This window comes from Alligator sinensis, unplaced genomic scaffold (genome assembly GCF_000455745.1).
Source record: "Alligator sinensis unplaced genomic scaffold, ASM45574v1 scaffold665_1, whole genome shotgun sequence".
Taxonomy (NCBI): Eukaryota; Metazoa; Chordata; order Crocodylia; family Alligatoridae; genus Alligator; species Alligator sinensis.
This window is the reverse complement of record NW_005842034.1, coordinates 450,734-474,222: the sequence shown is the minus strand read 5'-3', so window position 1 is coordinate 474,222 and position 23,489 is coordinate 450,734. Positions and strand designations below refer to the sequence as shown.

Genomic DNA, 23,489 nt, shown 5'->3' with positions numbered 1-23,489 from the left:
CTCCTGGCAGCAATCTGCTCCCACTCCCTCCAGCCCTGCACTGGCCCCCTGCAGCAGCCAAAGGGATCTCTAGGCACCCCCTGCATGCTAGCCCAGCCGCTGGCAGGGAGCACAGGGCCAGGACACAGCTGTCTCTTGGAGGGAGCTGGTAGATTGCTCCCTGCCCAGGGGAACCTTCCTACTGTCTCAGCAGCAGGGAGCTCCTGCCCATGGCTCCCCAGTTGACGGCTGGGGACTATGAAAGAGCTGAAGTGGAGAGGCGGGTCCCAGCTCCTTGACCTGATCCACCAGTGGTGCAGCTAGCAGCAAGCTCCTGGCTGGGTGGGAATTCCTTTCCAAGCCCTGTGCCTTGATTGCCCAATCAGGACATGGGGCTGGGACCTGCCCCTGCCTGGGACAGTTCCCAGGCCCCACTCTGTGATCAAAGGGTAGCCTGTTCACTGCCTAGGTCTGCAATCACTGTTCAGGCTCCCAGTCTCTTCCCAACATCTGCTCCGCATTTATGGAGCGGTGGCTGGGAACAATCTCCCCAGCCCCTGCTCCATGAGCAGGGAGCTCCCTGCTCCGGCCCAGGCTCTGATGCCCCAGCAGCTCCCAGAAGCAGGGAAGAATCTTCTGCCCCCTGCTGCCCAGAAGTAAGTTTTCTCCCAGTCAGCTGTCTACACATGCCACATAGCACAGTAAGTAATTGTAAGTAAATTTGCTACTTGTATTTACAGGTTGCAAATTTACTCATGACTAGGGCAAATTACTGTGCAGTAAGCATCTCTACATGGAGATGGTGACACTTACCGCATAGTATTTTATTCTAATCACAAGTAAAGTGTCTCATGTAGACACTCCCAATGAGAACATACTGGGAACATCTAGACATGCATTTGATCCAGGATCAGTTTACTCGTGAGTAAGCTACTCGTGAGTAAATGCTCCCGGGCAGGCATCTACACATGCAGGGAAGTGGGAGCAGTTTGCTGCTGTATGGCAGCAAACTGCTCCTGCTTCCTATGGGCGCTGCAATGGGCCCCTGCCACCAGCCGGGGGGACTCTAGGCTTCCTCTGGGTGCTAGCTAGCCCAGGAGCTGGCAGGGAGTACCAGGGACTGGCAGAAAGCACCAGGCCTGGGACATTACACCCGCCCACCAGAGCCTGCCTGCTGCTGGGGTGGAAACAATGTCCCCAGCAGGGAGTTCCTGGCCCTGGCTCCCTAATTCAGGAGCAGAGGACTTGATAAGAGCTCCCGGGGGGGAGGGGGCAGGTCTCAGCCCCCTGCCACAACGCACCAGTGGGGCAGCTAACAGGTAGCTCACTGCTAGCTGCCCCACCAGAAGATTGGGGCAGGGAGCTGGGACCTACCCAATCCCTGAAGCTTTTTCCAAGCCCCCTGCCTTGATCACCTGATTAAAGTATGGGGCTGGGACCTGCCCCTGACCAGGACAGTTCCACAGGCAGGGCAGAGGCTGTTCCCCACTCAGCTCCACAGGCACAGTGCTAGGTGGGAACAAGCTGGGAAGCGTGTTCCCTGCTCAGCTCCGTGGCCCCTCTGTCACAGAGCTGGCGCTGGGAGATAAGGATATCCCAGCCCCCCACTCCCCAATATCAAAGGTGGAGTGGGGGCTGGGAGATCCTTCTGATCGCAGTCTCAGAGCAGGGGGCTCCCTGCTGTCGGGGCAGGGGGATACAATCCCAACCTGGGCCCTGGTAGTGGAGCCCATCCCAGTACCAGGCAGCTCCTGGGGGCAGGGAGAAATCTCCTGCCCCCTGGTAGATTGCTAACCGGGAGCAGATTTGCTCCCAGTCAGTCATCTATATGAGTGCTACGGTGCTGTTACTAATCAAAAGTAAATTTCCTACTTGCATTTTCAGGTAGCAAATTTATTCCCAATCAGCGCGGTTTACTGCATAGTAAGCATGTGCATGTGTAGATGCACATGTTTACTTCTCAGTAAACTATGCTACTGCAGAGTTAAGCATCTTGTGTAGACACGCTCACTAAGATGTTTTAATACTCTGTAAAGGCTCAAAATTGAAGCTTTTTCTGCTTTTCCATGGAATTTAGCTAATCTTTACAATCAGTCCAGAGTAGCTGGTAATTCACGTAAAAAAGGAGTGCCCTGAAAACCTGAGCATACCTTGCAAGCTACTGAATGCCCTCAACTTGAAGCTATGCCTCTGCAGTAGTTGGCATTCAGCAGCCCCCGCAAGCACAACGTGCTACTTCACATGGGCTTCCTCCTACATAAAAAGCAATACAGTCACCTCCATATAGGGTTTGAGGTGGGATAATTAGCACTGCTGAGCTACAGTGCCAATTAGTTCGCCCCCAGCTTGACTTATGCCTATGTGGCTATACTAGTTCCATCTTATGAAGGAGGTACACCAAAGCAGTGCAGCACATTTGAAGGTGTCATTGACAGGGACATTAATTTATCTCCTAAAAATCTACTTACTAAAGGTAATGATGAGAGAAAGAGTTGGCAGAATTTGACACTGGATGATAAATATGTAGATAGAATGCAGCGCACAGTCCATGCATAGCACAGTAGCAATGGGAAATGGTAGACAACTAGTACTTTTCATGTCCCACAACTTGGTTCTCACGTACTCCAATGAGTTTACATGATAAAATATTAACATCTGCTGAGGGAAGGAGGTCCCTAAAAATCTGTTCTGCAGTGATTTTCATCACACGTTTAAATATATTTTCCTTTGTGTAGCCAAAGTGCCACCCCATGTTTCTTCACCTGCTTGTGCTGTTGATAGTTAAGAGTTAAAACTTGTCCAGTATTTCTTGGGTTACTATGTATATTCAAGAGTAAGAACCTGGTTATAGAAATCACTGTAAAGTATAGAAGCAGGAGGAATCTTATCAGCATGAAAAGAGAAAAAAAGCTATCCAATATATCTCAGTAAGAAATGGGCAGGCTCTTTATCACCTGGGAGATTTCAGCAACTCTAATTACAACCTCCAGCCTTAAGAGTAATACATTTGTGATTTTAGACTTGTCCCAGTGAAAATGTTCTTTCACCGAATCAAGACCAACACATATAGCAATAATTCAAAGCCACTTCAAAAAGAGGTCAAGAAGTTAGTTAAAAGAGATTATTTTGTCTCATCCCTAAAGTACAGTTCCTTTCAGTCAACATTAAAATCACATTTCTGGCAAGCAAGAGAAGAAATACTGCTGAGAAGTAAATTTTAGCTTCCAGTTCTGAAAACTTTCTAATCTCTAACAGAAATGTGGATTAGAAAGCCATAAATTTTTTAAGTAATTCCAGAATGTAGATCACCATCCCTGCAATTCAGAAATATTTGGGCAATGTAAGCAGTACACTGAACTTTCACGAGCTTCCACAGTAATTAAACTCACAATTTTGTACGTGTAAGCTTAAAATTGTGCGTCTTCTCATGCATGCACTTCTGCTTTCAAAAACATAGCAGTACCTAAGTTAGAAATGTACATATTGGGTGCATCATTGTTACTGCACCGTCATTTAGTACAGCCTGTTCTGTGCTGTGCTGGCAGTGCACAGTTGCTTTTAGCCCCTACATCACCGTAGTAACATGCTATACCGAGGGAGCATGTTGCTACAGCAACAAAGTGGCGGCATCATGGTTTTTGCCTGCAGATGCTATGTCGCCATAGTGCATTGCTACAGTGACACAGCGTCATGTGTAGACGTGCCCATTGGGTAACAAATTACCCTTTGAGCAGAAAGAGGTAGTTAGCCATGTTAGCCTGAAGTCAGGCAGATGGCAGAGAAGACATACATCTTATGGATTAAATCAGAGCTTTCATGAACCAGGTTTCAGAGCTCTGGCTCACCAAAGCTTTTGCATCTCTGATTCAATTAGTTTATAAAGATGCATCTCTACCCTGCATTCTGCCAAACTACTATATGTTATATATGCAAAATGCATGTGGTATTACAAAATGCAAGTTTCTTCTAAGTGCATTTACTACTTGTGAGGAAATAAATAGCACATGCAATAACTTCACTCCAATGACTTTCTGGGGTAATTTTCAAGTGACACAGATTATTCATCTGTGTGAATGTAAATATTTATATGATGCATCACTACATCTGAAATACATTGTTTAATCTTCACAAGTGCATACTTAGATAAGGTGAACTAGTTTAGCACAATTCTCAAAGTATTTGGTTTGCCACCATGCGTATCCAGGAAAATATATTTCCTTAAAAGCACCATGCAGATTAGTTCTAGCAGCTTGTGTTACACATTAGAAATCCTTTAATACAAGCAAGCAAAGGCTTCCAAAACCAAAACATTTTATGACAATAAAGTTTATAATTAGATATCCAAACCATTGTCGCTGTACAGCATCTCTAGGTTTCCTATATTACTATTTGTATTACTATAGCACCTCTTAGTTCTACCCACATCGCAGGACTCCATTGTGCTATGTGGTATAAAAACACATAAGTGAAAGATAGCAGTTGCTCTAATAGGTGCTCTTTGGCTGATCTGAACAGAAATTTACATTAGCTACCTCTAAGCTGCTATATTGAAATATATGTTTATATCAATATATATGGATGGAATTCATAGAAAATTAAGGATGGCAGGGACTCCAAGAGGTCATCCAGTCCAATCCCTGCTAAAGACAGGACCACCGCTGCCTAATTCATCCCAGACAAAACTGCAAAGTTCAACTGAACCACTGGGAAATCAAGCATTTGCCTACAAGACAGGGAAGGACGGTCTCAACTATACAAATAAGAAAGTATATGTTTGAACATCTCCTTTAAAAGAAACCTTGTCAAGAGTAAATTCAGATATTTGAAAGATATGTATGTACTGGTATAATTTTCTTGTATCATTTTATATGTATCAACTATTCTTCATCACAAGTCTGATAATTTAAATATATCTAGCATAGGTTTCTATCTCTTTGTCTCAGGATATCTACAGCATCTATCCTGTTTTTTTCTATAGTTCCTATCACCGTAGGATCTAAACACATCTCATTCGGTCTTAATATGACATTGTAGGTTTTTGAATTTGTACAAAAGGAGCCCTATATAGTCCAAATTAACTGAAAGAATAGTGACTGCTAAATGGATCCCTGAGTGTTGGAAGTAGAGCAGGAGACAGGTACAAAAGATCCTCTGGCAACATCAATGCCAAGGAGAATGCTGGGGGGAAAATAGGTGCATTTCAAAAAGAAGCTTATTCAGCTATTTAGCTTACCTAGCATGTTGTTCTGGTTTAGTACTACGAAATTAATTTTAAAAGCTCTTATAATATACAAAGATACAGCCTTAATATATTAAAGGTTTTGAAAGGTCTCTGTATTCCAGTGTGTACCCCCTGCTTGTATGGACCATTTATCCAATGTAATTATCTACTTTATGAATTAATTATTACAAAGCCCTTTGAGTATTCTAAGTATTATCTATGCTACTTCAGACAGAAACTCCCCCAAACGGTAGCTGTTTAGGACTAATAATGCGGTATGGTCCCGTGTTAAGGTTAGCTCCAATTCTCATAATTTAAATAATTTTCACATAACTTACTATAGGGCATTGTTTGTGTCTAACATTAAATGCTCAGGACTACAATTCATAGCACTATTCAAAAAGTAAGCTAGATACAGAGTACAGGAAATCTCCAAGAAGTCTAAGACTTGAATGATACCCATTTTGCATCTCGCTATCTCCTAATGTTCTTGACAGCCCCAGTCCTCCAGACCACCCAACATCATGTTGATACTGAGTGCATGAGTAATTCCGCTGACTTTTGTAGAATAATTCACGTGTATGATCTGCTGGACTGGGCCAAACTGCAATTCTGTTCTGGAAACGGACAGTAAATACAGCATTTGTGGGGTTGTCTCAATAATTTACATGTTAAACTTGCTTACTTTACAAGTAAAAAATGTTTTCTTATTTGCTTGCTCTACCTACTTAACTAGGGATCTGAATCAAACTATTTCCTCCATCTCATATATTAATACTAGTTATAAAGGTACCACAAGTTAAATTTGGCCCTCAGATATAATGGTGCAACTTGTCTGCCTTCATCATAACAATTTTCTAAGCAACCTGCGGCATATGCACAGGTTGGATTTAGTTGGCTAATGGCTAGGTATGAACTGAATTTATGTCATCAATTTCTGGATCCCAAAATTCAGAACTTTTGAAGTTGAACTGGTAATAACAATGGCAGGGCCTACTGTATAAACTGGACTCACACTTGCACATCACAATATTTTCTGATCTTACTGACAGCAGCAAGCTTATTGAAGTGTTTTACTTTATTTAGCAAAAAGAAATAGCAGGAAGCACATCCGTTTAATATACCAGACACAGAAGTCAAAAGTTTCAATGCCATATCATAACAGATTAGCTGTATACTGTGTGCCAAATTCATTATGAGTGGAAGCCTGCACAACCTTATTAAATTCAACAACAGCTTACAATACGATGAATTTGATTCCTCCTCTTTTCTTTATGTTTGACTCATGCGTCACTAACTCTTATCCAGCACGTCTCATGTTCAAATTCAAAAGCTTTTAATGCACATTCATACACACCCACACACACACACGCAACATTTTAACATAAACTAGATGATTATTCTTTACATCACTCACGAGACACTCAGGCTCTCTTAGTTTTTGTCTCCTTTGAGAATATACTAGGTGTGGAGCCCCATTTGCAGTAAGAAACCTTTGCTGTTTCAGGTTGAAAGGGCTTTAAAGAGCACTGTTGCCTAGCAAATGAAGTGTTGGACTGGAACTCAGGACCTGGCAGTGCTAGGTCTTAGCCTGGCACTGTCATTAGCCTTCTGGGTAACCTTCAGCATTTCAGAGGTATGTGGCTGTAGAACATCAGGTTTATGTGCAAGGTACTTTTGTTCTGTTACAGATTTAAACCAGTTTCTGAGCACTTAAACAGGTTTATGTGTAACTTCTGTCCCTAGCCCTATAGAACAGGAGTAATACTCCTCTATGTTAGGGCCTTGAAAACTGTGATCGGGGCTCAGTAAAGTATTTTTTGAGATCTATCACTGAAAGAGCTATACAGTATTATTTTCCTATGTAGTGAGCTCCACTCTAATGCCGCTTTACACTGTCAGAGAGATGTAAGAGAATCAGACCCACTGTATTTAGTAGCATACTTTGATTTCATGCTTAGGTCTTGTAATGCTTCTCAGTACTGAATCCTCTTCTTATCTCTGGGTCAGCGAGGATACCAACCATATTAGAATCTAGAACCAAGGACTATTCTAGGCAATATGTTTTGTCTGATGTAAGAAAAGTATCTTGGCCAATTCAGAACATCACACGGATACTGTATTTTTACAGCTACATTGAACGTTGTTTGTAATGTAACTCCACATCTTTTTAGGAGTTGGCTCATAGGCATGCAGCTTTAGTGTCTGTTCTTCTCTCTTGTTTGCTGCTTAGCCTTTAGGTAATATTAAATAAAAATGACTGATATCCTATTTTATTAGAAATATGCCACCTGTACTAAGAAGCATGACCGGCATTCATGAATCATTCAGGTTTCGGTGGAGGTGAAGGGAGGAGGATCTCTTTAAAATGACTCAGCTGCGAGTCAACCCAGAGTTTTGGTTCTGGTAATCATTTCATTGTACCTTCATGGTGTCAGAGATAAGTGAAAATATAATTTTACAAACACTAGCACTCCTTGGTATATACTTCCATACTAACAAAAACAAGGGTAACAACAGATCACTCATATCCAAAATGCATACAGTTCAGCACATGGCTTTCAAAAGTCCTTCAAGTAAAAGACAGGATTTATTTTCCTCTTTTTTCATATTTCTTATTACATGGATCGGACTAATTTAATGTATTTATTTCCTAGACTTGATTTAAAATGAGAAAAAAAAACAAAAACAAAAAAAAGGCCCCCTCATAAATAATGTCATGGAAAAAAGAACTTCTACAGATTTTTAACCAGTTTCTACTTATCTCTCATATTATTATTTTTGTACCAGAACCTTGCTATTATTTGCCAGTTACAATCAAACATTCTGATATGAAAAATGATACAGAGGAAAATATGGCTATACTGAGCCGTATTAAATCTTCCTAATACACAGCCCAGAATGGGTGGGATCTTCACTAAATCAGTCTAGAATTGGTGGAGACACAATTTCTGTAGAATTTATTCCATTTTAGCACCATTCGGGTGATACTTCGTCAACTGCATTCAGTAAATCAGTCTAGAAAGAGGGTTTATCTACTCTGTATAGTATTGTTCCCTAGCAAATGCGGGTGCTTCTTTTGGAATCGTTCAATTTTATATTGACTTTTTTTGCACTAGCTTCCACTTCTTCCCTTGAAGTGGAGCAGAGATATAATAGGAGTATAGACAGTCCACCAATGGAAGTTGGTTCCTCAGTAAGTCAGGTTGCTAGGGTACTATTAAATGCAGTAGGAAAAGTCAGGGAGACTCTACAAAAGATCCAAAAGCCACTGATTTTTCCTGAGGTTCTTGGTTTGTCCATGTGGTTGAAGGGCTTTGTCTCTTTCATCCTCGATGACAGAAGCTCCCAGCATTGCTATTGAAACTGTGAAGTTATATGAATCCAACAAAAGTAACCAACAATCTAATATCCAATGAAAAAAAGAAAAGGCCTCTTTCACCATGTTTAGATTTTCTACCTAAATTAATTATTTGGACAGTTTATTACTCCATATAATCAGCAGGATTGCACAGATATATAGCTGAAACATTACTATTTAGGAATCTATTAATAATGCAAATACAGTGTCATTTACAAAAGACACATAAACCTGGGGAAATAAACCAGGGCTCCTAAAGCATTTTGTAAATGCAAATCAAGTATTCTCAAGTATTCTCATGAGGGCCTGATCCTGAAACCAATGAAAAGAAGGGGAGTTAAATTACACAAGTATGTAATAACAATTGCTGATTTAAATAACATTACTGTTATGGACTACCTATCACATGTGAAAGCTGTTTGTAGAAACTGAGGATAAGTCAGTTTCAATGAGAACCTGCCCATTGACTTTAGTGGCTTTGGACTACCAGCCCCGAAGACATTAGATCAGAGATAGTGAGCTCAAAAAAGAATTTGGACTAAGCAAAAAAACCAGAATTTAGACCACTATCAGCTGGCTTACCATTAAAGTACAGATTGAAGTAAAGTATTAAAGTATGAAGCAAAGTATTAGATTAAAATAAATAGTGATGTTACTGACTGACCATAGAAGGGACATGGCATACTAGGAAAAATTAATTACTGAAATCAAGGCTGGTCTTTATAATTCTCTTCTGCCCTCTCCTTACCCAAGTTTTTATTGCAGAAAACAAAGACTTGCAGTGTTTCCAATCCTTGAAATATTTGTTTTTCTTAATGCTCCATTTTCTAGAGTCATGTGATTATATGAGACTTTCAGTCTACAATTAAAAGGGGGGAAAAGGGAATTTCTGGTCCTCATGGTTGCAGAGAAAAACAAAAATAAGAAAAACCCTCAAAATGTTTTTTTTTCCTTAAATTCTATTATTCTAAGCCAATCGTGACCTTTCAAAGCCTGGGGTTGAAATAGTGAAATTTGATAGTAAGGATTCATTACATTCATTTCACTTACTACCACGAAGTCACTCTTATCACCTGGACTTAAACTTATGACACAAACCCCATATTTGGAAAAAACAAACTTGATACCTGGGAATTACTTGCATTACATGCCCAAGTATCTATTGTGTACACAACTTTTGCTCATGTCACTTTAGCAGCTGCCAATTAAAATCTGGAATATATTTAACATGTTTTATATGCTTATTGTGAAATTAGCAGATACATCTTGACATAAGCAAAGAAAAACTGATGAAGAAAAACATAAATACAGGAAGACATAAATTTAGCCTCAGCCAAATAAACTTGAGAGAGACAAAAGAAAGCAGGTACAAAGATACCTTTCTAATGTAACTACTTTTAACAAAATAAGGAATGGCTTGTAACTTTGATTACATACTTATTCATAGGATTAAGGGAGAAGTGAGAAAACCCCATCCCTTTCTTTATGGGCTACCTTGGGTACCCTTTAAACCTGGTAGGCAGAGACTGACCATCACAGCTGTACTGCTGCAGGGGGTCTTGAATTTACTGCAGGCATAGGCCAGAAGCACATACAAAATGGAGGAACAAGGAACAAATTGTACAGCACAGGGTGTTATCTCTCAGGCACAATATCTTCTATAGAAATTCCCTGAGTGGTGCAGCTTACACATCAATCCTTTTAAGAGCTATGACTACAGGTACAATGTAGCCCCTCAAAAGGAAAGACTTCAACAGCTTCCTGCAGAATGCTGCTAAAATCTCACACACTATATTTTGTACATTGAAATGGATGCTCTACTGAGATCCAAGTAGATGACAACACTTTAGTAATCTCCCAGTTCCCTAAATCTTTACTGAACACATGGGAATCGTCCCGAATATTCCAGTGGGACAGCTCCTGTAAGCATAAGCAAGCAAGACCCAGAAATGCTAGAGTGTACTCAAATTTAATAGACCCACCTTGCAAGTGTATAATGCAAGTTAGGTATTGCTATATATATTTTCATGTAACAAATTTTAATGACTTTAAAATGCTTTTTCTTTCAAATCTGGCTTTTGATGTGGTAGAAACTTTGCCCTTTGAAAGGCAGATCGTATCTTTGTTTTTTTAAGCCTGGGTTTACGTAAGATTTTTTTCTGAGGCTAAGCTACCTCAACTGGCTTGTTTTTTATAGCTAGTAAAAGTCTTTTGGATCTACCATATGAAGGACTCTGTATATAAAACCAGATTATATACATTATTGGAGTGTGTTTGTGTTTATTTTACTTTAGAACTGTTGAAGGCCAGTGCTTTAATCTCATCAATACCTATAACAAAATCAGACTACAAGTTATCCTAAAAATGAACATGGATTTGCGTCCAACCAAGGCTGATGACTGTTGTCAATTAAATCTCCAAATAAATGAAACACCTATGCTATTATCACAGTTAAACTAATCTGTAGACATTTATCATTTTACACAAAGAAATTTCACTGAAACACAACTGTTGCTGTTGGTAGTTTAAGCAATTTTACACTGTTTTATTACACAGATTCATTTTTCTAACATGTGAACATCTCCAATCATTCTCTGCATTACTTGTAGGCTCTACCAAGAAATCACTGAAATATTCAGGGACTTCCATCATTACAAACCAGTTTTCTCCTCATTTATTTCCTTAGTTCGTAAGTGTCCACAATTTCAATTTGTCCACCAATAGTGTCATATAGAACACCAGTACCTTGGGATTATATTTCCAAACACAATGAATGTCAAATAAATTAAATAAAAGGTAAAATATATTTTGATCAACTATGCCATGTTAAACCACCTCTTCACTCTTTTTGTGAAAAAAAGCTTTCCACAAAAAAATCCAAAAATGCAACATGATATTCACGGGGGAAAAAAATTATAGGCAAGACCAACAGTTTTATGTCCAAAAAATTCTACAACAGTAGAGAATAGTAATGAGATCAGAGCTCCTATACATTATAATCCTTCACTATTTTTAACTCATTGCTATTATATTATCTCAAAATAGATCATATTTGCACAAGCTCAAAAAATGGGGATAACAAAAAGTCTGGCACAAAAAATGACCACTATCTTCACCAAGCAAAACACTGCATTTTTCTCTACTGCAATTTAAGCATTGTTAGTAATTGTGCTTATTAAGAAAATTAAGGAAAGAGTAATGTTTCTTATATCATATATAAGTAGATGACTGAACTACACGTCGGAATCTTGCCCTGTCTGCTTGTAGATGCTCCAACATGGTTTATATCAAACTGTCTATTGATGACAACTTGCCCTCTTCCATATACAGTTTCCACATTTCTGACATACATTAATGAAGAATAGGAACTTTATGCACTTACACATACAAACGATGAAAGCTTTACTGGTTAACAACAAATCTAATTTTTGTCTCATTTAACTTATGGCATATGGAATACTCTGCAAGGCATATGGCACTAATTAAACATGGTACAAGTCCCCCAGATATTCAATATAGCCATGAGGTACCCAAGGAATGCTTCCTTTCAGTGTACATTATCTATGTATTGATTTGATGGTTTGAATGCGCAAAAGCCCTGAGAACTAATAGTGTTTAATGATGTGGGAACTGCACTTCTATTCTTATCTATGTGAATGCTGCAGTTGCTGAGGAAAATTCAGAGATACTTAATGAACAAGCAAATTATGAACTAAGTAGGATGGCTTTTATTTTCATTCATATAACATTAGCCATTGATTTTGATATTCCTTTTAAACCTCTGTTTTGACATTTATATTACACCATATTTTCTCTATGACTAAATATTCCGGAGAGCAAAAAATTAAACATATTGTCATCCTATTTTAATAGAAATACTAAATATCATAATTTTATTAATGTTGATGACATGGTAACACCCAACTAAAATACTGCATACGTAATTCTGAAGCCAAATATATTGGCTTAAATATTCTACAGCAGCTGCACCGATGGAAATCTTTATCTTGTTCAAGTGGGACTTTTAAATATTGATTCATCATTGAAAATTCTTTTTTTTTTATTTTAAAACCAAAAATAAGATATTTTTGTCACCTCTTGTCAACTCAAAACTCAAAGTTCTCAGCTTTGTCCGCTATACTTGTGGTCAGTCAGTGAGAAAATCAGATCAAGAAAATAAATGCTGTATTTGCTCTGCGTCATAATTGTTGCTTACAAGCACAATCAACAGCAGAAGTGAATTCCAGAAGTCATTATCTTTGTTTATGATGATGTCTTGAGCAAAAATAGAACTGAGGTTCATAAGCTATAATAAAACTAGTGTACCACCTTCTGTTAACTAAAATATTGTCATGACAGAGAACGATAGATACACTCCTATAACATTCAGCATCAAGGTGTCATTTCTACTGAGACAGTTCTTGAAGAGGAGCAGAGCAGTTTGCATTCTGAAAGGTAACACTGGCTCTGTCATTTTCCTCTACATCTCAGACTCTTCTGAGACTGAATAAAGCCCTAACACTTCTGAAGAAAAGGTTTGAATGGTTTTTCATCAACACCATCTTTAGAAAAAAACCAAACAACGTATTTCCCAAAGTTTCAGTGGTTCAATATATCCTCTGCTTTTAATATGGAATTTAAGGAAAGTGGGGGATTCACTTATTTGTAAATCATTCTTAATTAAACTTTATGCAGTACATTTTTATGCTTAAAATAATCTGAGATAAAAATTGCTCTATTCTTTGTTTAACCCCTTGCTACACTATCACTTTATTCATAAGAAACATTACTAGTAAGTATAAGAATGCAAAATTGATGATTGAATTGTATACAGTATACAGATGTGCACTTCTGTACCTCCTGTACACTATCTTTGAACATGTAAAGTGGAACCTGACACAATTACTATTTTGACACAATTTTGTACCCCCTCCCTACCAAAGGTACAATCATGGTTACAGTACATTTCAAAATGTCATGCTTGTTGCCCTGGACATGAAGCATCACTGTACTCAAAAGAGAAATAATGTTTAAGGTGCCTGGAATCCCTGTTATGTAAAACAAGATGATATTTTTCCTTGTACTACCATAAAACAACAATATTTCTATTTGTGGAACACAACAAGAACTGCAATCTGTGGCTTTCTCTTGTGTGATTTCAAATACAACTTCACCAAAAAGGCACATCTTTCTTTGAAGATATTTTTCATTTGAAATATCGTGCATGATAAACAGGTTTTCACTCGTCAAGGTATTTCTCTTTCCTGTTCTATTATAGACAGCAACAGACATATTGAAAATCTATGTAGCCAAGATATATACAATATACTAGAGATAACTGAGCACCTGAATTGAGAAAAAACAGAGTAAGAAAAAACTGCTTTTAGCTTCAGGAAGAATCTTTTAAAACACCTATAAATCATGTTAACTCACAGCGGGCAAACGTGCATATTTCTCTATTACAATAAATTAACCCTGCTTTCCACTCCTACCTTACTGCATTTATATTCCATGCATTATACACAACAAGAAACATAAAAATAGAGATCCTTTCAGCCTCACCAGTTTGCCATTGAAACCAGCAGTGAATTTTTCATTGAGAAAAAGAGAGAATGGAAGGAAAACAGACCAACCTTCACAATGTACGTCACACCAGGTCCCAAGATCTTTTCGTTCGAGTGCAGCCACCCTCGAGAGGGTTTATTGACAAAGCTGCTATTCTGATTCCAGTCTTCACCTCCCAGGTGCATTTCCTCTAACCGTGTTTTTTTCCCTGTACTCATCTTGCTCACGTCCTGCTGAGAACACGAAGTGGCAGAGACAAGGTTACATGTGTTGTCTGAAGCCCCTGCTGCTGAGCTGGAAGCACTCGAGCTTCCCTGCAACTTGGAGACAGCAAGCTCCTTCACTGCAGAGGAGAGGTTTTTTATGCCCAAAAGGCTGCCTGTGTTGGACAGTTTCAAGTGGGACACTTTATGGATGAGGGTGCAAAGGGTGGTGGGTCCATCTTCTTGGTCCTTGCGGAGAACCTCAGGTGAGACCAGGTATGAAGGTGGTGTTGAAGTCGTAGCAACTGCTGAGACCTTGCTGTTCATGGACAAATTGTGAATAAGATCATCAACTGATGTCACCGAATCATTCCTGAAGCGGTTATACTTGGTACGTTGAAGCATGCCCTTCTATCTGGTTTCCTGCATACGTTCTGGCAAATCTGATGCCAACGCAGAAGATGCCTGTGCTAACATAGCAGACGATTCATAATAACCAGGACGGGAAATAAAATTTTGGTTTAAAAAAAAAGAAGAAAGTATAACAAAGAGTAAATGCTTTAAAATATATTTCTTATGGTTCTACATTAAGGTTGGGTGAAGTAATAGTTTTCTATGACAGAGATCCCAGTCCTGCTTAGAGCTGCCAACTCGCTCACAGCAAAAGCATGACTCACACAAATGAGAAGGACCCTTTTCAACAAAAGGCTCAGTGAACACTGCAAATCACTTCCTGTAGCAAAAAAAAAAAAAAAACCCATCCACCCACTTACAGCATACTAGCACCAATCAATTCTCAAATTTCCTTTTCCTATCTTCCCAAACAGATATTTCCTTCCAACCTTTAATTTTTTCCTCTTTTGGTATCAAAGGCAAATACTTCTAAGGAACTGTATTAACATTTTTTTCAGAAAATCCTTCACTCTGTTCTGTTAAAATGCTCCTGCGTTGTAGATCTGTAAGAAGTCACAATTAGGCATTATAATAATGTTCACCACCCCCCATCCTCACTTCATACCCCCCACCCCGAACATATGTATCTTGAAGCATTTCAGAAAATCTTAATGAATAACAGCATTGGGTGACAAAGCTACACTAAAGAATACACTCATTTTCTTTTACAAAAGCAGTAAAACAGCTTAACAAGTACCTTTATGCCAATGCAGTTCCTCACAAAAACTGTTATATCACAGTTTTTGTACAGAAACAAATCCTTCTGCCCTAATACTCCACAGCAAGCTTCTTATTGAATGCAGTATTATATAAAGTACCTATGTGTGAAGAGAAGTATTCTCTGGATGTACGGCAACAGGGTTAAGAACTGTGCCCTCTTTCATAGATATTCATTCCCAAAGAAAAACTGTAAAATGCATCTGCAACCCAGTTTAATATCAGGTTATGCTCTGAAAGACTGAAAAATACTACAGGGATATTCAGAAGCATCTATAGCAGCGTGCTGATGCCCTGTAGTCAGGAGAAAAAATGCACTAGCTCCTATTAAACATACACGCCAGCCCAAAATACCCGATTTGAAGAGTAAAATAGGTATCATACTTAAAATAGTATCTCTCCTTCATTTTAATAGACAAATACAAATGTAAAGTACTACAAAATTACAATACCCACTGTAAACCAAATGGCACTTTTATGTTATTTGATCTGCTTTGTAAATTGCAATTTGGATTTAGGACGCTACATTGCACTGTAAAAAAAAGACAAATGCAGGTCAAAGAATGCATGTTTTCTCATAACTAATCATTATAACTGCAGCACATTTTAAAGGAATAATCTTGAGGGTTTTCCTCCCTCCCCCTACGACGAAAGGCTGCAGTACATACAGGACAAGCACACTAAAACAGCTTTAAATACAGGTATTTAATTAGTATAATTTATGACACATTAAATGAAGTAAGCACCTCTTATCCCAGCAGTGATGAATAATGGAAATATCCTAGACAATGTAAAAGCAGGTTTCTAGTGATCTGCAGAATAGCCTTTCATCCCCACACTGCAAACCTGCTACAGAATCCACACAGCATTCATTTTTCTCTTCATCCTCCTAGCATAGCAACAGCAAATATACACACCATAGCTTATTTCTACATTTCTCTAATGCATAGAAAACCCTATCGTTTCCAAATGGCTCTCTTCATTAGAAGCGGATAAAAAACTGCAAAATGTGAATGAAATTCTGTGTATGTGAATGAAAGGGCTGGCTAGCATACCAACATTTCTGTGAATGAAGCAAGGCCTTGCAGCCTCTGCCAGGCAATCCCTTGGGTGCTAACCATCCCAGCCAATAAGAAACAGCTTGGATGACTCATTCAACAAAGGCTTGCTAAATAGTGGAAGATTCCATTTCAAACACAGGCGGGATCTTTTATCCAGCAAGAGAAAAGAAAGCCTGCTTAAAATGATCTAAAGATGAATAGAACAACTATTTTGCAGGAAAGATGTTTCATGCAAGTGATATTTAGCAGTTGCATGTGCATGTGAAACTGTTTAGTTGAATATCTATTTCACCCCAAGGTGTTCATTCAGCTGGTTCATTTATATCAAGGACGGGAACATGAATGTGCACGTTTTGCTCAATATTTGATTGTTATGAATGTACATCAGCAGATTCAAAAAATTTACAGGTTTGCATTCAAAGATATTCTGGCATTGACTATATACAAAAACAAAACTATCTGTATAACCTTTTGACAAACCAGGTATTTTAAAGCAGTGGCATCACTAATCCCCTGAAAGAGGGGGGCAATGAAAAAGAGTGAAAACTCATAGTATTTTAACGTCCACTGCCTGCAGATCCATTCCTAACACTGCTGCACTGGGCACAGAAATACTAACAAAGCACATAGTAGATACCAAGCTCTGAAAAATCTGTCCCTGCGTGTCACCGTAGGGAATGCTAGATGCAGAACACTTGAACACTGGAACAGTAGGAACCTATTTCAGTGTTTGAATAGGAACTGAGATCTTTTGAAAATTTGACCCCAATGGCAGGTACTAAGCATTTGAAAACCCTGGCCCACATAACTCATGGAAGTGGTAATTGTATAAAACATGTAGTTATGCAAAATGATGTCAAATCCAATTCAGGGGAATAATGATGAAAATCAGGGCTGATGGATTTACATTAAAGAGCATTTCTGCTACTCCAGCAGAGGGCCTTAAAATGGTGTAAATTACCATTAGTAGAAAGTCCATTAGTAGAAAGTCACTTGATGTCCAGAGAACAGCATGGAGGTCTTCGGGTATGTTGTTAGTTCAAAGGTACAGTTGTAAATTGTGCAGACACACCTAAACTAGCCTTAAACTAGCCATCTTGGGAATTAGAGCTCAGCATGGCATAGCCAGCTGAGTATATACTCACACTCCTAGGTAGGTTTTACAGCCTACGTGGAACTAGTGCCATTGTGAGCTACTCTGTTATCAGTATTCAAGCTAACTAGTTTAAAGCTGGCTTGGCTTTGTCTGCAGGAGCTGCAATCACATCTTTAATTTGCAGTTCTACCATTCCCTACATGAGTATCAGGTTCTCATAGTTGTTTAATAGTTAACAATAGCCAAACTATTGTTTCTCTGGGAAACAATAACTTGTTACCTCCAGACTCATAACATGTCAAATTTAAGCGTCTTCTTGTTAGATGATTTATGCAGATTATTGAATCTACATATTTGCAAATAAGTTGCACGTGTCCACGAACATCCCTTGAGGGCTGGTGTAAACTGTGAGATTGAGAGTATATTTCTCTTAATTTTCCCCAGGGTAGTGTGCAGGTTTTGAGCTAGGGGCAGGACCTTTAAGGCAGTCAGACAGAAAGCAAGCTTTTGTGGGGAGCCAGAGACACTTGAGAGGAAGCTAGGCGTGACCTAAACGATGTGAGATTAGGTGTTTGCAAAGGGTTGGCATAAGCCTTGTCCTACCTCTGCATCTCCATCCTTCTCTTTTCTCCCCATTGTGTTCTTCCATTAGCCCTTGCACTATGCTTAATCCCTGCCATTCTTAGCTCTCACCTTTAGGTCCAGTCCTACCTCTCCCATGAGCAGGGCCTCAGCTCTCCTGCTGGGATACTGACAAAGAGCTGCTGCTGGCCCCTCTGCTCCAGGCGATGGATGAACAACAAGAGAGGTTGATAAAAGGGAGAGGCTATTTGATGGTGTCCTCTGGAGATTCCACCGGGTCCCATGACATCTTCCAGGATAAACCAAGGCCCAAATTCCTTTGTTGATCCACAGCCTAGCTCAGGGGTGGGCAATTATTTCAGGCGGAGGACTGCTTACTGAGTTTCAGCAAGACGTCGAGGGCTGCATAACAGGCAGCCAGGGGAAGATGCATATTAATTTTCTAATTTTTTTAGGGGCCCCTTGGGCCAGATAGAATGGCCTGGAGGGCTGCATTTGGCCCGCAGGCCACATTTTGCTCGCCCCTGGCCGAGCTGAATGTATAACAACTGTGAGGGGCTGCAGGTATACCTGGGCTACATGGTATACAAACTGAAATTGTTTCTGATTTGCCTTTGAGGCCATTTCCAAGATGCCCTCCTATTAATTGCCAAAACTTACCAAGGACTTTCTCTGACCCCACTAAACTATGCAGCTATGAGTTACCATCTGATGTGACTCATGCCTGCTATATAAATGATAGTGAATTATTGAATTGTTGCATGTACTGGGATCAGCATGCCTAACAGTCCTGATGGAGTAAACAAAGGATAAGAATGTAATTAAAATTCAAAAACAGTCTTCACAAGAAGATAAATCTTTGTGTGGAAATCAGCCTTGAAGAATGGGAGATTTTGGAAAGGTGGCAATAAGATTAAAAGAACTCTCTCAAATGAGCAAGTATATTCAGTACTGATATGCTCAGTAGATTCCAAAATCAAATGGGAGAGCAAATTGCCTCAAATCTGAGTGCCCCAAAAGTCACTCCTCTCACCTTTTAATTTTGTCATTCTTCTGTTGTCTTCTTAGCAAAACAATTGTACACTTCCCTTATTGAATACCACATTTGCAGCCCCAGATACTTTCCATGTCCTCTCAAGCTTTATCTATATATTGGGTGCATCTACACAAGATGCTTTACTGCAGAGCTGACTAATTAGCTCCATAGTAAAGTGTCACTGTCTACACATGCAATGCTATTAGGCCGGAGTAAACTATTTAACTCTACTGTAGGATAGTACTGCCCAACACAACTTCTACCCTACAGTGGAGTAGTTACATGCAGTGGAACACATGTGTAGATGGTGACAGAGCTGGCTGGGGCATGTGGTGGCTGCCTGCCAACTAGCCCCACAATGTAGCACCCTTGTGCCCCAGCCAGCCGCTCCGCAGCATGTTGAGCCACAGGGGAGCAGTTCCAGACTGGTAAGCTGACCCCCTTGGGCTCCCTTCCAGCCAGGACTGTGCTGTCTTGGCTCAGTGTGCTGCAGTCCCAGGTGCACGTGTAAACCCTGCACCCAGGAGCAATAAACTCTGGCGTGAACTGCACCCGAGTTTATTGCATCATATTAATATCATGTGTAGACACCCCCATTATTCCCATTTTTCTATCTGCAAAGGATGTGACTGAGTTGTTCAATAAAAAAATAAGGAAGTCAGGGTCACTTTTCCACCATTTTACCCTCTTATCCTTTCCTGTTTCCTCCCATTCCATACTTTTTCTTCTCCTGTTTCATTGACCCTAAGACTTTTTCCTCCTGTCTTCATTCAGTATCTCTTCCTGCCCATGTGATCTGATTATCTCGTATTTTATATTGTCCCTTTCCTTTCTTGATATCCTATTTTTCCTCTTCTTCCACAGCCTCTTGCTTTTTTCAGGTTTCTTTCCCATCCAGTAAACACATGTTCCTTTATCTTAAAATAACAACATCTGACCTTCCTCTATATCAAATTATCATCCAATCTCTCTCTCCTGTTTCATCGTCATACTCACTGACAATGATGTGTACAGCCACTGTCCCCAGAAAGGAGTTCCTTTCTTCCAGTTGATTCTTGAACTTCTCCAGTCCTGCTTCTACCCTTTGAACTCTATTTTGTTCTCACTGTCATCTCTAATGACATATTACTGACTAAATTTCAGGATCATAGAACCATAGACTCATAGTGTCAGAAGGGACCTCAGGAGGTCACCTAATCCATGTAGCCAAGGTAGGATCATTCCTGACAAACCATTCCAGTCAAATGTCTGTCTAATGTGCTCTTAAAACTGGCCAAGGAGGAAGACTCCACAGTCTCATTCGGTAGCCTGCTCCAATGCTTAACCACCCTCATAATAAGAAAGTTCTTCTGAATATTGAACCTAAATCTCCCTTGCTGCAATTTAAGACCATTGCTCCTTGTCCTATTCCCTGTGAGCACAGAGAATGGTCTATATCAGTCCTCCCTATAGCCACCCTTCAGGTGTATAAACACCGCTATCAAATATCCCCTGACTTTTCCTCTCCAGACTAAATAATCCTAGTTCTTTCAACCTGTCTTCATAAGTAATGTTTCCCAGACCTCTAATCATTTTCTGTTGCTCTCTGCTGTACTCATTCTAATTTTTCCAAATCTTTCTTAAAATAAAAGGCCCAAAATTGGACACAGTTCTCCAGGTGAGGCTTCAGCAGTGCCAAATGAGGGAGAATCACTTATTTTGATTTGCAAGTGATGCTCCTATTAATACAGCCTAGCATAAGCCTTGTCCTACCTCTGCATCTCCATCCTTCTCTTTTCTCCCCATTGTGTTCTTCCATTATGCTATTGGCATTTTTTGTAGCAAGGGCACATTGTTGACTCATATTCAGTTCATGATCCACTATGATCCCTAGATTCTGATCTATAGTACTACAGCCTAGGCAATCCCTTTCCAGTCTGTATTTTTGTATTCCATCCCAAGTGCCAGACTTTGTACATGTCCTTGTTGAATTTCATCCTGTTGATTAAAGACCGTTTCTCCAGTTTACCCTCCATGATGCTTGTAACTCCACTCATCTTGGTGTCATCTGAGATTTTGCTAATCATAAACTCAATCCCATCCTCCAAATCAGGGGTGGCCAACCTGTGGCATGCATGCCACAACTGGCACAGGCAGCCTGTGCGTGTGATAAGTGGCAGATATGGAAGGGAGCAGAAAACACAGCAACAGATAGGCAGGAAGCAGAAAGCAGAGCCAAGATAAAGCAAGGGAAGAGGATTGGAGACACTCAGGAAGGGCTCAGAGCTCAATTTGTGACATGCTTGACAAAACGTTGGTCTCACTGGCTCAAATCATTAATGAAGATATTACACAATACTGAGCCCAGAACCGACCCCTTGGGTCAGTACATCCTCCCAGACATTTATCCACCTTTTACTACTTTTGTCTACTCTGCAATTCCTTAGTTTACTAATGAGACTGTCATGACAGACACTGTCAAAAGCCTATAATCTACTTGAGGGGTGTCAAACCTATAGCCCACAGGCCAGATCCAGTCCGCAGAACTGGATCATGTATGTAATAATATGTATGGATCTCAGAGGCAAAACCAGCAAAAGCAGAAAGGAGGAGTCTGAAGGAGGAACAGGACATGAGGGGGAGGAGACAGGAAGAGGAGGAGAGTTAGGTAGTCTAGGGCAGAGCAGCAGGCCCTGTAACAGCTCTGTAAGTAATTGCTATAATAAAGACATTGTTTATATTAAGTAGGGAGCTGCTCCTTGATTACCCACGCAGGGTCACATGAAACACGGTGGCAGCAGAAAGTCTGTGAGGAAGCCCAAGAGAAGAGAGAGACCTGGGCAGTGATTCAAACAGATTGCAAGAAGCATGGAGGGACTGAAGCCCCCTGGACAGCTGGATTTCAACACAAAAAGCCTGGCACAGACATGGAAACAATGGAAGCAAGAATTCAGTCTGCATACAGAGTACCCATGACTGTTAAGAAGAGAAAATGAAGGTAAAGCTGTTTACTATCTAGTGGGGGAAAAAGGCCATGAAGTAAGTGCGACATTGATGCCAGGGAACCCTGACACACGAGAACAGTTAATAGAAGTGTTTGATGCATACTGTGACCCCAGGAAAAATGAGACTGTAGACAGATATCAGTTTTTCACCCAAAACCAAGAGGAAGAAGAAGGAATACAGGCCTATATCACAGCACTGAAAACTCTGGCATCCTCATGCAACTTTGGAAACATAAAAGACTCCCTAATCAGGGATAGGATTGTGTATGGCACACTTTGTCAGGTTTGACCTAGAAACCACTATACAAAGCCCAAGCAAAAGTTTCTGTTATGTAACTAATGCCCATCTGCAATGATAAGGAGGAGACAGTCTTAGATAAAGGAGGCTTGAAAACAAAAGCAGAATCAGAGGACTAGGGCAAAGAGCTAATTTAAATATTAAAAATCACACCCCTAGGTGGGGAGAAAGTATGCTAATGAAACATACATGTATGTAAATGAGATACATAGCTAAAACACAGGTATAGAGACATGCTCAGTAAAGAACTCCTTGCGTCACTCCCTTATAACCAATTAGCAAACAAGAATGCTTATGAAGGTCCAATACTCCTGTATAAAAGATGGTTAGAATTAAGAATCTGTGTGCTTGTTACGTGAAATTATTCTGCTTGCACCTTGTATTGCTAGCAATAAAACTTCTTTGTACTTTCACCCCTGGTATCTTTATTGGCTTTTGCATACCGGGCACGATCCCAGACTTGAGCTGGGGCTCAACAAGGGGATCACTCTATTTGTGGTCCAAATCAAGTAATGAAGTTTGAAATTTGAAAATATATCTTATGGATAACTGCTTGCAGGTGATTCATTGAAGAAAACTGAAACATGTTTTGTATATTGATTGTTTTTAGAGTTGGGTTTATTTTAGCCAAAAAAGTTAGTACTTGGTTCTTCTGTTCTCAGTAAGACCTTTGTTCAGATGTGCTCATGTGTGTGCCCCTCCTACCCCACTTCCCTCTCTTCCCTTTGTTGCAGCAAAGTTCTGTAGTGTCTGAAAGCAGTTTAAAGAAGCCTATTTTTCCAAATACTTTGAAAACTTGCTGAAATTTTAAAAATCAATTCACTTTCTCAATCTCAATTAAGCCAATAACCTTATGGAAGTAGTTTATGTGCTTGGACTCAGGGATCTTGACAGAAGATAAATGCAGTCATTTACACAGACAGACTCATTCCA

At 39.8% G+C, this 23,489-nt stretch overlaps 1 protein-coding gene across 1 annotated transcript in view; it reads right to left on the bottom strand.

The window, feature by feature from the left end:
- SHC3 (SHC adaptor protein 3) overlaps positions 1 to 16,349 on the bottom strand; it is an 88,341-nt gene extending 71,992 nt beyond the window's left edge. Inside the window, exons 1-2 of the mRNA XM_006022397.1 lie at positions 16,246 to 16,349; positions 14,195 to 14,794 (exon numbers count right to left, since the gene is read on the bottom strand). Coding sequence (XP_006022459.1) covers positions 14,195 to 14,734 — 540 coding nt within the window. The 5' untranslated portion in view covers positions 14,735 to 14,794; positions 16,246 to 16,349. The remainder of the gene's footprint in view (positions 1 to 14,194; positions 14,795 to 16,245) is intronic.
- Between the last annotated feature and the right edge of the window lie 7,140 nt (positions 16,350 to 23,489).